This window comes from Pantherophis guttatus, chromosome 1, assembly GCF_059756535.1.
Source record: "Pantherophis guttatus breed Tessera chromosome 1, ASM5975653v1, whole genome shotgun sequence".
NCBI lineage: Eukaryota > Metazoa > Chordata > Lepidosauria > Squamata > Colubridae > Pantherophis > Pantherophis guttatus.
The window spans coordinates 74,244,421-74,260,958 of record NC_142063.1 but is presented as its reverse complement, the minus strand read 5'-3'; the positions used below and the strand labels follow the sequence as shown (position 1 = coordinate 74,260,958).

Here is a 16,538-nt window from a genome sequence, read left to right as displayed (position 1 = left end):
GAATCAAACTAAAAACCTAGGTGTCATCAGAGATAGTTTGGACAGGGAGATGGGGTCATCTCGGTGTCTTTGCCAACATTTTCTCAAAAGAATAGGCTGTTTCTCTCCTCAATAGGAAACTTCTCTTATTCTCCTTTTACATTGCTAGTATGACTTAAATCTCCACTCTCAGAGAAGAAGATACTGAAAGGTAAAATATCCCTTCTGCCTTTTTAAATAGGTCTTAATTGTCTCTTAGACTCAGATGCAGTCTCAGAGGGTGTTACTGCTTCAGGGAACAGAAAGCTTGAACCGAGCCACTCAGAGCTTGGATCGGACACACCAAATTGCCGCAGAAACTGATCAAATTGGTAGTGACATCATTGAAGAACTGGGTGGGCAACGTGAGCAGCTGGAACGCACCAAAGGCAGAGTAAGTTTTCAAAATGCCACTGGAATAGAACAATCTGTTTTTCTTCTGTCAACAGATTTCTCTGTCAGTTTCTCTGACCTTACGAAAAAAAAAATATTTCCACTTTCCCAGCAATTCTCTCTTCCCATATCACTTTTCTGTGGGACTTTGCTCTTTCATGATGGAGATAATGCTAAGGGGGAAACTGCAATGAAATAGCAATCTTTAGCTTACACAGCTATTTAATGTAATAATATATTTTAAAAAGAATACTTTTTTTTGTTTCTAAAGATTTTCTAAAGTTTTTCTAAAGAATCAAATACTATTTTCTTGAGATTGATTTTCCTTAGATACATGTTTTAATTTATTTTAAAGATAACAGTTCTCTTTTAATATACTGCTGAAATCTCAGAAACTAGATAGATAAATACATAATCAATGTCCAGTAATGAAACTTATTCATGGTCTCTGCTCCAACACAGACAATGGAATCTTAACCAGCCCCAAAATGCTGCTGCTTGTTTACCTGATATCTTTGTGATTCACTATCAATATTTTTCTCCCTCAGGAAAAGACCAAGATTTTACTTTGGATAGTGTATTATTTGGCCTTGTTATCAGAAACATAATTCAGTCTATTAGTATAAAAGAAAAAATACAGAAATACATAGGTTTTGCATTGCAGCAAAAATATATGCTAGGTTCCTTTTGAATAGAATTGAAATCTGGGTAGAGGAAAACAATATCCTCACAGAAGAACAAGCAGGTTTTAGACAAAGCTGATCCACTATTGATAACTGCTTTGTCTTGAGCCATCTAATTGCCAAATATGCCTATAAGAGGAGACCCTTGTTTCCTGTTTTTATAGACCTTACAGCAGCATTTGATATGGTAAACAAGAGAAGTACTATGGAGTAAACTGACATCTCTTAAAATAGAACCTAGACTGCTGGCTTTGATTAAAGCCGTTTACACAAGTACCTCTTTGAGGGTGCGGTATGGGGTTAATGGGTCTCTGATTAACAGGATTCACACAAATAAAGGAGTAAGGCAAGGGTGTATCCTGGCCCCATTATTATTTAGTTTATATATCAATGACTTGCCAGGATTAATGAAGGATCCCATGGTACACCTGCTGATGATCCTAAATACTTACTGTAACAGCTTGCTTTATGCTGATGATATGATTTTATTATCATATTCACTAGTAGGAATATGTAGGCTATTAAAAAGATTCAGCTCTTATTGCCAGGATAACTCCCTAATCTAAATCAAAAATATTGATTTGATTTAAATCTAAATCAAAAATAATGGTGTTTGGAAATCAGCATCAGAGTCATAGGTGGCAATTAGACGGTGAACCAATTGAACAGTTTAACACCTTTGTATATTTAGGCGTAACCTTTTCCAAGACTGGATCTTGGGCTTGCGATCATCAATGGAGTACACTCAGAGCAAACGCCTATTTGAATTTACTGCTTAAACTAAAGAACCATAGTTACCCAGGGTCCCTAGCCCTATTAATTAAAGTATACAAAGCTAAGGTTACCCCTATGCTCTTGTATGGAGCAGAGGTTTGGGGTCTATATTCAACCACAGTCCCAGGACAAAGTCCCAGCATTTGAGACGTACTTTGGGTGTAGATCCAAGAACATCTGCTGCAGCAGTTAGAGCTGAACTGGGATTCATACAATTCATGCACAAAATTAGAGCATATAACTACTGGTGCAACTGCCAAAACATCTTAGGGAGATATTTACGTGAGTGAGATTCGAGCAGCTTGACACAATGGTCAGATATGGGAGATTCCATTCTATACCCTACAATGTGCGTCTCTGCATTTGCGGAGCGGAGAGGTAGAAGACCTGGTTAACGTCCTATTTGACTGTTGCTTGTATAAGGGGGTGAAAGACAGGTACCTTGGTCCATATACCAAACGAATGACCCATTGGGATCCTCGTATCAAAACAACTTACTTTATGTGCGGCCAGAACCTGAAAATAACATTTAACACAGCACAGTACTTAAACAAAATGGTTTGGTTGAAATCTGCATACATGGGACTGATTGGGGTAGATTGTAAGGGTGACATCGAAATATAATTTTGTCATTTTATTCTATTTCATATATTTATATTTTAAATTATGTTGTATCTTATCCTATCCTATTGTATTTTACCCTACTCTTATTTTAAATTGTTTGTATAAGATTTTATTGGTGATATATGTTTGCATCTTGTGCTTTGATATGGCCTATAGGCTAATCAAAGCTATCATTTTAAACTGCATTTTATTCCAATTTCATTTTAAATCATATTTTATTCCAATTTCATTTTAAATTGTATTTTATCCAATTCCATTTTAAATTGTATTTTATCCAATTCCATTTTAAATTGTCTATCAGATTTTAGTAATAATTTGTGTCTGGAATTCTGCACTTTCATATGGCTCAAGGACTAATCAATAAAGTAAACTAACTAATTATTATTACAGAATGTTATGGACAGGAGTTGAGCTGACTGGATATGTTCCAATCGTTATATTATTTAAAGCAGAGGCCAAATATCCTCCTCTAAGTTTGGCTTGATCTCCTAATTTCAACATTGTGCTTCACATATGATGCTTTCCAACTGTCAAAAGCAGCACCGTAATCCCTTGCCAAGCAGGTGGGAGTTCATAGTGGGTTTTTTTCTTCTTTACAGTTAGTAAACACAAATGAAAATTTAAGCAGAAGTCGGAAGATCCTACGTTCCATGTCAAGAAGGTTGGTGAAATGATGCTTTAAAATGTGCTCTGAATCTTGAATCAGAATGTTTTGTATGTTTGGGATTTTTGTGAAGCTTATTCCTTCGGTATAGGCTTGTCCTACCTTCGATGTCCCTATCAAAGAATGGCTTTTATTTTCATATATCATATTTTTCGGAGTATAAGACGCTCCGGAGTATAAGATGCACCTACCTTTTTTGGGGAGGAAAACAAGAAAAAAAAATCTGCCTCTGCGTCTGTCTCCCAGCAATTTGCCTTGTTGCAGCAAGCAGCCCGTTTCAGCTTCAGCACAGCCTGATTAGCATAAGGGAAAAAAATCTGCCTCCCAGCAGTTTGCCTCCTTGCAGCAAGCAGCAGAGGCGTGCACAGCAATAGGCAGCCTGAAACAGCTGAGGGTCGGGAGGCTGATCCAACCAACAATCAACTGCTTATGCTAATCAGGCTGTGCTGAAACTGAAACAGGCTGCTTGCTGCAAGGAGGTAAATTGCTGGGAGGCAGATTTTTTTTTCTTGTGCTAATCAGACTGTGCTGAAGCTGAAACAGGCTATTTGCTGCTTGCTGCAAGGAGGTAAATTGCTGGGAGGCAGAGGCCAAAGGGTGGGAGCCAGTGGGTGGGCAGGGCTACATCTGGTGTATAAGATGCACCCAAATTTTCACCCTCTTTTGGGGGGGGGGAGAAAGTGCATCTTATACTCTGAAAAATACGGTAAATGTGGGAAAGATGGCAGTTCAGGGGTCAAGTTCAGCAATTTGTAGTGGGAGTGAGCAATCAAGTTAGGGCCATATATAATTTGTATGACTGGTGCACCTTTAGGCATTTGTGCATTAAATGTCCAACATTTGTGGGAGTATTTGTGAGTTGGATGCTGAACAAATCCAAACCGAGCTTTGCTGGGGCTACCCCATCTGGGTGCAAACCACTGGGCAATCAGTAGAAAGCAGCAAAAATGTACCTCTTTTCTTCCATCTAGGAGTCACCCGGGTTTTTGCAGTCCAGATCTTGTAATTTAGTTTTTGCTAGAGAGAGAGAAGGGACACTTTTTTTGCCAGTTCCTCCTTTTGTATGCAGCACTGTGGCCTGCCCCATACTATATAGAAAGTGATTGCCAGACAACTAAAGGAACATGATAGATAAAAATCCTACCATGAACTCAAATGTTTCTCTAGCTATAATATTCTTTAAGTGGATACTGTAGGTTGATTTCCCTCCCACCCTCCCCTTGGAACAAGAATAAGATAAAAAAAAAAAAATAGGATATGCCCTAAATTTAAGATGCCTCTCACCTGTCAGAATGGAAGAATCAACAGAAAATAAGCTATATAAATACAGGTAGTCCTTAGCTTACATTCATTTAGTGAACCTTTGAAGTTAGAACAGTATTGAAAAAAGTGACTTATGACTGTTTTCCATACTTAGGACCATTACAGCACGCACACGCACACACACACACCCCGTTCACATGATCAAAATTCAGGTGTTTGGCAACTGACCCATATTTATGAAGGTTGCATTGTCCTGGGATTACGTGATCACCTTTTGTAACCTGACAAGCAAAGTCACTGGGGAAATCAGATTCACTTAACAACCATGTTAATAACACGAGTGATTCACTTAACAACTCTGGCAAGACAGGTCATAAAACGAGGCAAAACTCACTTAACAAGCGTCTCACTTAGCAACAGAAATTTGGGGCTCAATTGTGGTCATAAGTCGAGGATTACCTGTACTATATAAAATGCTGTGTAATGTCTTAATTTCTACATCTTGTCAGGACACATAAGGCTGGATTGTTCTTTAAAGCACTCCAATAGGCATGGTTACAAATATTGGCCACTTTCTGAAGCTAAGGCTCCATAGAAAGAAGTCTGAGCAGTCGGACCCCAAAGGACCCTTCATGTCCACATGCACCACCACAGCAGCAGTTTTTAGCATGCTAGCAGAAAAAAACCCAGGGGCAATAAGGTTTATTATTTATTGAAAGAACTTGCTATACAAAAGGGAACTACTAAAAACAATATTCACGCCATTAATTATCATCAGGTTTTCCGCTCTTCGTGCTCTCCCATTTGCCAAAACCTGGAATTATTTCAGCTTTATCTCTTCAATTAGAAGTGAAGTATATTTCTGCCTCTATTCTTTTATACTTTCTCATACCCTACAGTGAGGGTCTATAACTTCTAGCAAGACTATTTTGATGTTTTATAAAGAATCTCAGGAACCATGATGTTTTAAACAGAAATAGTTAATACTCTACTTCTCCATCATTAATTTTCTCCACAATGGCTGTAACCCTTTATCTATTTATCTAGGATTTTCCTTAAAATTTGCAGTACATAAAGGGATCTGCTTTTGAGTAAACATGCAAAGGGTTTGCTTTACCTAAAATGAAATTGAATGGTTTCTGTGGTCACCATAACTCCATAAATGGTAATGACTTGCAGTTTAAAAAAACCAACAAAGTTTGTGTCTCTTTCTTTCTAGACTTATGACAAATAAATTGTTACTCTCTGTCATCATCATCCTGGAGGTAATCATCCTGGGAGGTCTCGTCTACTACAAGTTCTTCACTAAGCCTTGAAGAGATGCAGCTTTTCTCCTTTGCTGTCTTCGATCCACTATATGGACATTCCTTGGCAGTAGCTGTTTGACTACAGATTGAAAAGATGGATTGTATTTTACTACGTTTAAAATATAGTGCTGCTGGCTTGTTGTCAGTCTTGACATGTCCTTCTGAGAATGGTGCAGTGCTACTGGGAGGAGATGTGGCTGGAGAAAAAACAAACCATGAACTACACCTGCAATATAATATGATAGTCATTTATACTGAAGATATTGATTAATTTGTGGCACAGTTCGACTTCCCAACTGAAAAAAAAATCTCCAAAGCTGAGTGAAGACTTCATAATGTAGTACACTTGATTTTTTTTCTGTCCACTAGTAGATCAGCATAACTATACATAATGCCCTTTGTGTGGCATCTGCTGCCACGGGAGATCCTAAAGCCGGACTTGCTCTTCATTTTCTGATTCATCTGGTGAACTAGGTGTTGGTAGGTTCTCAAAAACAATGTGTGCTCCTTCTCTCGTCTGCCCAAAGCTTGTAGCAATCACATCTACTGCCAAACCAGCTGTTGCGTTCACTTCTTCCTGTGAAGCTCCAAGGAATGGATTTACTTCTACAAGGTCCATAGCTGAAAGCAGACCTGAGAAAGTGAAGGCAGTGAGTTATTTTGTAGCAAGAGACAGAAATTTGCAGTATTTACAAAAAAAAAAAAAAAAAAAAAACAAACCTTCAGCCAAATAACATCTGTCTCATTACATGTTGCATCATACTTCAATCCTACTTTTATCCAGAGCAATAGTAATTTCCAATAGTTTTATTTCATTTTTCTATATTTTGTTGTTGCCAAGAGCAGATGAATGGTTAAATATTTAAAATATGATCTATGCCTTCAAAACTCCCTGATAATTTTAAACTGAGTCAAAGAGAAGGTTGGAAAAGTGTAATATAAATACACAGATAACAAAACGGAGTAATCATAACAACTGGGGGATGAACTGGGAACATTGACTTCTCTAAGTTACGTTTCCATATATCTTATGCTAAAATTTGGCAGCATAGCCTGTATTTTTTTTTTTAATCAACTAGGAAAACTAAATTAGGTGCCATCTGAAAGCTCGAAAAACACTGTTATTGTCGTCTTCAGTCCAGGGTGCCTCATGAATCTTGAAAGAGAGAAAATAAAAGAATCCAAGCTTCTATTTTGTTAACATTTTGATTTAAACATTTCTGAATATTTTTGTAGTATAGATATCCTGCAAGCATATAATTACAATTTTTGTGATTCTTGTTACCTTAATCCAAATTTTTAAAAAAGATTCTTAAGTGGTTTTTACCTGTGTTGTGTATTTCCTCAGAAATGTACATGCCTTCACGATACGTTAATCCACCTAAGACAGTTGTCCCCGTTGCTGGAGCCAGTGATGGGTCAAAGGCATCAATGTCAAAGCTCAGATGGATTGGTCTTGGCCCTCTGACAAAAGAGAATACTTTTGTTTACTAAATACAGTTCAGCTGCAATAGGTCACTTATCCTAGTAATCGGTAGGTTATGGCTAATGGTTGCTAATGATCAGGTTTCTGGCTTATTTAATTGCCTAACAAATATTCTTCAAAATATTTTACCTTCCCAAAAGATGGTCAAACGTTTTTTCCATCACTTTCTGGATTCCAAGATCATCAATATGTCTCATTGAAAAATACTGAATGCCATAATTCTTCAGAATATAACTGTTTTGAGAAAATAGATTAAAATTAAATACCCTTGCAGTCACTCTAGAATATAGCAATAATTGGGAGGAAAGGAATAATAGCATTCATTTAAACTAGCTATCATGTACTTACTGTTCAGCAGGATCAACATCTCTCAGACCAATATATACAATATCTGATCGTGAAAGACAGGGCTTCAGCCAGGAAAATCCAGGAAGCACTGGTACCTTCAAAATAACAAAAACATGATCCTAAAAAGACTGGTCTAGGAAATATTATTTGAGTGCCATGATCTTGTCAACTCAACATGATTTTACTGTGTTTCCCCGAAAATAAGACTTTGTCTTATATTTTTTTGAACCCTGAAATAAGTGCTTGGCCTTATTTTTGGGGAAATCTTATTATTTTGGGGCACGTGGAGGAAACCAGAAGAAATGGCGGGGACTGGCTGCGCATGCGTTTAAATATTTTCGGGGGGCTTATTTTCAGGGGAGGCTTATTTTAGCGCATGCGCTCAAAAGCCCAATTGGGCTTATTATCAGGGGATGTCTTATTTTCAGGGGAACGGTAGTATAGACTCCCCCCACCCCTCCAATATCCTGTTATAGAAATCTTGTTTTAGTTGATATTGCTGCAGTCATGTAACGTTTTCTTTTCCACAAAAATAACTTGTAATAGATTAAAGATACTAGTATTTTTTCCTCCAGCCCAGGCCAAACGGATATCAACATTCCCAATAAAAGCACTTGATCTCGTTTAGTTTCTTCCATAAAATTTGCTGTAATCCAAAACACAAGCTTTTGAAGACATTCTAATATTGAAATACATACAGGTAGTCCTCGACTTACGACTACAATCGAGCCCCAAATTTCTGTTGCTAAGCGAAACAGTTAAGTGGATTTTGCCCTGTTTTATGACCTTTCTTGACAGAGTTATTAAGTGAATTACTGCAGTTATTAAGTAAATAACACGATGGTTTCCTCATTGGCTTTGCTTGTCAGAAAGTCACAAAAGGTGATCACATGACCCTGAGACACTGCAACTGTCTGAATTGCCAAGCATCTGAATTTTGATCATGTGACCATAGGGATGCTGCAATGGTCATACGTGTGAAAAATGGTTGTAAGTCACTTTTTCCAGTGCCGTTGTAACTTCAAACTAAATGAACTTGTAGGTCAAGGACTACCTGTATTATGAACTTCATTGATGGCCAGAGGGCTCCTCAGGGAGGTGAAAAAAGGAATGTGGGTGTGGAAAGCAGTGTGCACTGCAAAGCATGCCTCTTTTCTACATGTGTCATTGCACTCCTATACGAAACAATTGGAAATTTAATTGTCTAGATGAAAACATCAGATCCTGCTGTGCCCTTTTATAATGCTTATTCAGATTTCTGAATGTGCTGTTCGATAAATTTCTTGAATTAGCTGACTAGGGTTAATGAGAGTTTTAAAAAAAGATAAACCCAAGTTACCATACTTTTAGCCCTGCCCTAGGGGCAATTCAGATTTAGCTGATTGTACCACTTTCCAAGAGTTAGATGTAATAAAAGAGTATTTAGCTACAGTGTTATTTTAACTTGCCCAGTTTGGGTAAGAATGATAACCATGTTGAGCTGCTGAAAGCAGGAAGTAAATCTAGCTAACAAAGTCTTCCCATATCTTGAGTCAACAGTACTTTTCAAGTGGATATGATCAAACAAGTGCTTTTTAAATTACCAGGGGGGTGGGGGGGCTTGCAAGGTAGAGTTCTATTGAATAGAAAACACATCCATGGATTCCTTTGGAAGGAAAACTGCAGAAATACCAGCAGGTACAGCTATTAACTTTCAGCTTCAGTTCATCAAATAACAAGACTATTCCTAGCAGGTAGAAAATACAGGTAATCCTCATTTACAACTGCAATTGTGTCTGTTAAGCAAAGTGGTCACTAAGTAAAAACATGACCATGCTTATGATCTTTCTTACTTCAGCTTACCGTTGCTTTACATATACAGTCCTGCAATGGTCATAAATGTGAGGAATGGTTGCAAAATTGCCATCATTATAACTGCAAATGGTTGCTAAATGAGACAGTCACTAAATGAGGATTATGTAAACACGTGTGTTATTCTGAAAGGATTATACGACAGAATTGCCATATAGTAAACCAATAGCCACCCAATCTCAAATTATGTTGACTAACTCAATGCAGAGGTGCTTGCATCTTTATGAATTATGCGAACAATAATATATCCCAAAGAACACCACTCTTGGATGTTCAGGATATATGTCCCTACAAACTAGTAACTAGGAGACATATGATGTCACCTCTCTGATCTCTAAAATTTACTTCCAATTTAAAAAAAGTACTGATAGCTCAGTAAGTGCTATTCCTTGTTACATCGCCGTGCAATCCCAACTTACCTTATCCTGAAGTTCTCTTAAAAGAAATGAAACCGGCTGTCCATGGAGATTTCTTGATTGGCTTGTGAGTGGAGTGTTAATATCAGCATGGGCGTCAACCCAGATCACACAGAGATGTGGGTACTGCCTTGCGTGTCCACTGATGGAGCCAAGTGCTAAACTGTAAGGGAAAACAGTTCAGATTTATATCAGCCTTGTCTAAATTGGGGAAAGTGGAATTAGGATATCTGATAAATGTGGGCTAACAATCATTTTGAAAGTCAAATGTATACGACAACTGCGCTTAAATTCGTATCAACGCTTATCATGCATATGATCCTGCCCACAATGCCTTGCTACTGAAGGGTTAAAGGGATAAATGTGAAATCAGTATATAACTTTACGCTATCATATTCTCTACATCAGTTTAATCAGCACCATTTAGATAGCCACGATAGATAGCAATAGCACTTAGACTTATATACCGCTTCACAGTGCTTTACAGCCCCCTCTAAGAGGTTTACAGTGTCAACATATTGCCCTCAACAATTTGGGTCCTCATTGATGGTAAACTGCTATGTATGCCTTACAGTCAATAGCCCAAAGTGCCCACAATATGTATCAGATGGAAAATCTGTTTTTTCTAAGTGTCAACCAGATCCTCAGGCTAAGCATGATAACCACAGCCATCTTCCACTGCTCTCCAGCAGCTGGAGTTTAGAGGCATTCTGGTGATATAGGGTTCCTCAAATAATGTAGGATTAGATTGAAATAGAAAGGTTATTCTAGACTCACTGAGAATATGGCAATGAAAGCAGATGTGTGTTCCTGTCTAATTGCAAAAGAGTTTTGGGGTTTTTTTTTGAAATTCAGGACTGGCTATTTTTTGTTTAGTACAATAGTAGTATATCCATTACCTACCTACCATTACTGTAGGTCCTACAGTATAACTTTAAATGGATACAACATAATCTAGTCCCCCAAATCATTCTCAGATTTTGTGTTGCCAGGCCCATCATTTGTGGAATTTCACTAACTGCTTTCACCAAACTAGGACTCAACACCTCTTTTTATACTGTTCAAGTTACTTTCAAGCAAGCATTTAATGGGTCTAAATATAAAACATGTACGTCGATGGTCTTTATATAAAAGTCATATGGTAGTTTCACTTTTCCTAACTCACCTATGATCACCTCCAATGGTTATGCAGCTATGCCCAGCTGTCACAGCTCCATTCACAGCATCAGCCAGAAGTTGACTAGCTAATCCTACAGAGCGTGGGTACTTGACCAGGTTATTGTACAGTTCATCATTGGGCACTGGGGTGAAACTTAAGTCTCCAAAATCATATACCTGACAACCTAGGAACGAGCAGAATGGGAGAAGAAAGCAGAGTTGTATAGATTAACTTCGTTTGGTGACAGAATATGATGTAATTTAGAATTGTTATCATTTTCTTATGAATAATTCCCAAAGAGTCCTGGTAATGTAAGTGAACCTTACGGCACAGAAGTAGAAATTTTTTTGGGCAAAGAAAGTGCTTGAAATTGTGAAAATATGAGAGCACCCTCACAAAATGGTCGCTCTGATAGGTGTTGCCAATCATGGCACTTCATTTGATGCATTACCCCCATCTATTTCTCTTAATATGCTTTCTAATACTTGCTGGTTGTAAGCCACCCAGTGTTGTTTTAAGAGGGGTGGCTATACAAATGTTTTAAATTAACAAACTTCCACTTACTTTTTCTCTTTTTATAGGTAGGTGGACACAACCATCACTTAAAACACTGAGCTGCAAACACTCTCTATTTTATTTTCTAAGAACACTTATGTGGAGTTCAGAGGCATTAACATGAATAAACATATCAGAGAGATTGGTGTTTTGCACTACTCTAACTACTGGGGGGGAGTAAGGACTATTAAGGAATTAAATTCAGTTGAGACAGAAAAAAGTTTTCCATGGAGACATCAGATTGATGACTACCTTTTCATTACAGATATTGTGGCAAGGTGTGCATGATTTCAGGCTATTTATTTAAAGTAACAATCTTCTACATTGTGGTGCCCTTCAGATGTGTTGAACCAATTTCTAGACTTCCTAAAGATCCAGCTGCTGAGAAAATCTTGATCCAATACATGCACTTGGGAAAGGTTGCTATACAGATGCTAATTATAGTGTTACATATAGGGGCAATTTAATGATCCAGTATGAAGTGTGCATGGTCTACATCTCTACATCTCTGCATATCTTTATACTCTTGCCTACCATCCTCACTTCCACTGCATGTGTTGCCTCTTCTTTAGGTTTGTTAGTTCTCTCTTTGTGATCTTATCAGTTCCATCAAACCATTATTTCTTTACTCTTCTCTTCCTCTCAACCACTATTCTTTCACATAGTTCAAGAGCAAGTCAACCCCTATTCATTCCTTCCCTATCAACAAACCATATCTTTCATACTAGTCACTTATTGCATTCACTCTATATTTATTCAACACCCATTGCTTCTCAACCATTTTTTTCTTGTTCCACCAATGCACCTGAAGTATCCTGTTTCTAAGGTAATGTTTCTTCTGGCATACCAACTCTGGTATAATGAAGTGGCCAAAAGTACATTCTTATACGCCGTTTTCCCTTCTTTCAACAAACATTAATTTTTCACCACTGAACATGTGTTACCTTCTACTTTCCTACCAGCATTTGTACCATCATTACTTTTTTTATTCATTCTCCCATCTGTATTAAATATACTATCAAGTTACACATTTTTTCACAATTTGTGTATTGCTCTATATTTCCTGTCAAGTCCGACTACATTGATACAATGTATTGATTCTGATTCAGTTTCCTTGTTGCATCATATAGCATCTTTAACATTTGCTGAAAATCATTTTGATATTCTCAACCAAAATAATCTGCACATACTCCACATTCAAATTCTCAAGTGACACACCTATACATTCACTACAAGCATTCTATCTGTTTATCCATAAACACTTCTACACATGAAGTCATTCCAAACCCTTTTTCTTTGTCCAGTGCCAACTCACTCACTAAGCATTTCTTTCATCTTCATGCATTTTATTTCTATGAATAGATGTACATACGGCATTCAGCAGCCAATTTCAAATTTATATTGTATCATATTTTTCAAAGTATAAGACATCTGGGTGTGTCTTATACTCCAAATATAGCCCCACCCAGCCTCACAAATGGAGATTTCAGAGACTGAAAGAAGCCTCTGAAAGGCTTTTATCTAAAATAATATGGCAAGCAACAAAATAAGAATCAATAAAGGTTCTAACCAAACTATGTTAACAAATCTGGAGAATGACACAATAACCAACAGATCAGAAGAGGTTAATCTACATACCAATAGGAAAGAAAGGAGACTGAACAGAGTACAAATAGTCCTTCAGAATAAAAGCCTCTGAAAGAAGCTTCAGGAAAAAAGCCTCTGAAAGAAGCTTCAAGAAAAAAAGCCTTTCTTTCTGAAGCTCTGTTTCGGAGGCTTTCAGAGGCAGAAAAAAAGTTTTTTCTGAAACAGAGTTTCAGAAGCAGAAAATAAAACAAGGCACAGAGCTCACCACCAACGAGCCTGTTGCTAAAATTCACCTCTGGAAACAGCTGATTGGGGGTATTCCGGGAGGCCGATCCATCCACCAAACAGCTTTTTTCTTATTTTCCTCCCCAAAAACTAAGGTGCGTTTTATACTCCGAAAAATATGGTATATTTCAAGTTCGTTTGCTTTATTATGTTTTCCTTAAATCTACAAAGCACAATAAATTTTATTTTTCACATCCATTCATTTCTTAATGGTTTGCTATAAGGCAAATGCTGGGATTACATTGTATTTCTCACACTGTCATCCCTTAGAGACTTTCAAGGTTCAAACACCTTCCCAGGGACTCTCAACAAGAAAATTCTGTAGTTTTTGCATTCACTCTTGGTAACTTTTCCTTTTTACAGAGGAACAATAATAGGATTTTTTCCACTATCAGTCATAGCAGTAGCTTTCTCACATAGACAAATCACACAGCACCTCCACAAGAAAACCACATCTTTAAATTTTCTCTGTTATTTTGTTTAAATCTTCAGCCTTACTACTTTTCAAGATTGTAAGAACACTTAATTATTCCTTTTCATCATTTTTCCTTAGACATGAAGGTTTGTATATGAACTTGTAGTCAAAATGTGTCCAAAATTATCAGGACACTATAAGCAGGGAATGTTGCATATGGCAAGTAGCATTAAGACTGATAATATAGTCCTTAGCTTAGCTTACTAAAAAGTTTTGTTTCATTTTCCAACTAAATATTATGTATTTCTCCCTTCCATATAGTTTATATGTTTTTCCTACAAATACTTCTTAGATTACTTCCTTATTTTTTTTACTCAATAGTTATGACTCAGTTTTCAACGTCAAGGTTTCGTCAAACTTTATAGTAAAAGTCATTTTTACAATTTTAACATCAGATAAAGTTTACTCATCTTTCCTACTTTTGAAGGGTTTCCTATTTCACTACTAACAATTTTTTATCCTCTGGCACTTAACAACCCCTCTAATAAAAGAAATTAGGAGTTGAAATGTTTGATGAAACTTCTTAGTTAATAATGGACATATATTGTAGTCATCTTCACAAAATGATATTCACTTTTTACACTGAAGTATTATTAAACTGTGAATTTCAGTTTTCCTTCAGAAATCTCTGGAATGTTGTAACTACTAATCATTTTTACTGACTGTCACAAAACTAAGCTCTGGATGATTGAGTACATATCAGCTAGTGCAAATATGTGACTCGTGCTTTAATTCAAGATAACTTGGATTTAAAAAAAAAAACTTCTACTGTGTTAGTTAAGTTAGTTATCTTTGTGGTAATCTGATGGTTTCAAAAAGAGGCAAGTACTAAATTCATATTTAACTCTGAGATTAGGAAGACTTAGTTTGATGGGGTTTTAAGAAGACTGAATAACACAGTATGTTTTGGAATTATTGAAGTCTAATTCAAATTATGCAATCACTTATTGAAATCTGTTTCGAACTATTCATTTTTGCTTGATGATCTTCTTGTCTATGCCTTGAAAATGATTAGGATCTCATAAATTAATCTCCACAATGATGTCTCTCAAATGTGTTCGACTACGGCTTTCCATGATTTCCTACCCCCACCTCAATGAGCCAGGGAATTCATAAGCATAACCTCAGCATGGCCTGGGGTACTTGCGGGACCACCTCCTACTGGCCTCCTACCGCCCAGTGCGCTCACATAGAATTCCCCTCCTCCGGGTGCCATCAGCCAGACTATGTCGGCTGGTGGCACCCAGAATGAGGGCATTCTCTGTGGTCGCACCGACCCTCTGGAATGAGTTACCCACTGGGCTCCGGACGGCCCCCGACCTCTGCACTTTCCATGGCGACCTGAAGACATGGCTTTTTCAGCAAATTCCCTGATCTGCCGGGAGTTTTAATTACTTGGGGATTTTAAATTGGATTATTTTAATATCATTTTATTGTCTTGTTTTATCTTGTGAGCCGCCCCGAGTCCTACGGGAGAAGGGCGGCATATAAACACGATAAAATAAATAAATAAATAAGAGAGTAGGCTGCAGATTGAGTGTAATATACTATAATCATTCAAAAACGTTTCTCCTTTCCTTAAACTGGATGGTGGCTGGGCAACATTAGAACAATGGCCACTTGCAACTATCTGGAAGGCCCCAGGTTGAGCAATAACCTTAATGTTTCAGACGGTAGACTCATGGTGAATCATATATGAACGACTGGGTGGGGGAGAGTTAGGCAGGAACCAGAAACAGAGAATTCAGATCCTTTCCCAGGTAGGGAGGCTCCCATCCCGCCCTTCCCATTTACCCATGCTGGAGAGCTTTCCGACCAGTCCTGCATTCCGCACAGCTTCAGGACCGTGATCCACTCCTCTTTTTTTCTGCAAGACAAAAAAAAAAAAAATAAAAAAAAATCCGCGCCGTGATTCCAAACTACACCCGTGGGAAGTGACATCAATGACCCCGCACGGCCACTTGGAAATTTCCAGTTCTCAGGGAGCATCCTCTGCTACCGCCGCCGCCGCCTCTTTACCCCGCCAACCAGCTAAATTCTCTAGAAAGCTCCACCTCAACCTTTCCTGCCTGGCTTCCGACACCCACCGCTTCGCCACACGATCGCCTGCAGCAGCCTTGTAGCAGCTTGAGGGCGCATCGTCGCGGATCGACAGGATCGGACGCGAACGATAAATAGATCATTCATCTTCCGAGCATCCTTTTTCCCCCAGCCCAGCACGTGGCCTCAAGCTCCCCTTCTTTTTGTTAGGCTGGCTAGGGAAAGGGCCAAAGGACGCCTCTCCCTCTCTCTCTCCCCCCCACCCCCCCACCTCTGCAGTCTCCCTCTCGCATTCCCGGACGGACAAATCGGTGCTCCGGACTATCCCCCGCCCGCGACGCCCACCTACCTGGCCCCGGGAGAAGGGGGCGCCAATGATGGCCACCGAATGGGAGAGCTTCCGAGGGACCCGCAGAGGGGAGCCCGCTTGCTGAAGGAGCCGAGAGAAACTGCTACGGACAGCCATCGCGGCGAAAAAGATCTGGGAAGGAGAGCTTGCGCGCGAGAACCAGCTTTTGTTAACCGCGCCGGCGTCGGCGTCCGCCTGCGAGCGAAGCTTTATAACCAGCAGATTTGTCGAGCCCCTGCGCCTTTTAGCCCCGCCCCTTGG

At 38.6% G+C, this 16,538-nt stretch overlaps 2 protein-coding genes across 5 annotated transcripts in view; one reads left to right on the top strand and one right to left on the bottom strand.

The window, feature by feature from the left end:
- Positions 1 to 7,047, top strand: part of VTI1B (vesicle transport through interaction with t-SNAREs 1B) — an 18,420-nt gene extending 11,373 nt beyond the window's left edge. For all 3 annotated transcript variants that reach the window (XM_034417610.3, XM_034417611.3, XM_034417609.3), the window contains 3 exons: positions 239 to 412; positions 3,092 to 3,153; positions 5,639 to 7,047. In XM_034417610.3, coding sequence (XP_034273501.1) covers positions 239 to 412; positions 3,092 to 3,153; positions 5,639 to 5,735 — 333 coding nt within the window. In that variant the 3' untranslated portion in view covers positions 5,736 to 7,047. The remainder of the gene's footprint in view (positions 1 to 238; positions 413 to 3,091; positions 3,154 to 5,638) is intronic.
- ARG2 (arginase 2) lies at positions 5,116 to 16,538 on the bottom strand. Of its 2 annotated transcripts, none has more exons than XM_034417605.3 (8): positions 16,278 to 16,538; positions 15,683 to 15,755; positions 10,993 to 11,170; positions 9,831 to 9,990; positions 7,561 to 7,655; positions 7,342 to 7,446; positions 7,054 to 7,190; positions 5,116 to 6,359 (listed from the first exon to the last, which is right to left on the bottom strand). In XM_034417605.3, the coding sequence occupies exons 1-8, from the start codon at positions 16,392 to 16,394 to the stop codon at positions 6,154 to 6,156; spliced, it is 1,071 nt and encodes a 356-aa protein (XP_034273496.1). In that variant the 5' UTR covers positions 16,395 to 16,538; the 3' UTR covers positions 5,116 to 6,153. The 2 variants fall into 2 exon arrangements, with proteins under 2 accessions (XP_034273496.1, XP_034273497.1); XM_034417606.3 differs by lacking the exon at positions 16,278 to 16,538 and adding an exon at positions 15,976 to 16,121.

Bases quoted from the DNA above. Each gene is read 5' to 3' on its own strand.
- ARG2 (XM_034417605.3), bottom strand. From the start codon at position 16,394: ATGGCTGTCCGTAGCAGTTTCTCTCGGCTCCTTCAGCAAGCGGGCTCC. The intron at 7,447-7,560 runs GTAAGTACATGA...TTCTCAAAACAG, and splicing joins GATGTTGATCCTGCTGAACA to TTATATTCTGAAGAATTATG. The intron at 7,191-7,341 runs GTAAAATATTTT...CTCTTTTGTCAG, and splicing joins TTTGACCATCTTTTGGGAAG to AGGGCCAAGACCAATCCATC.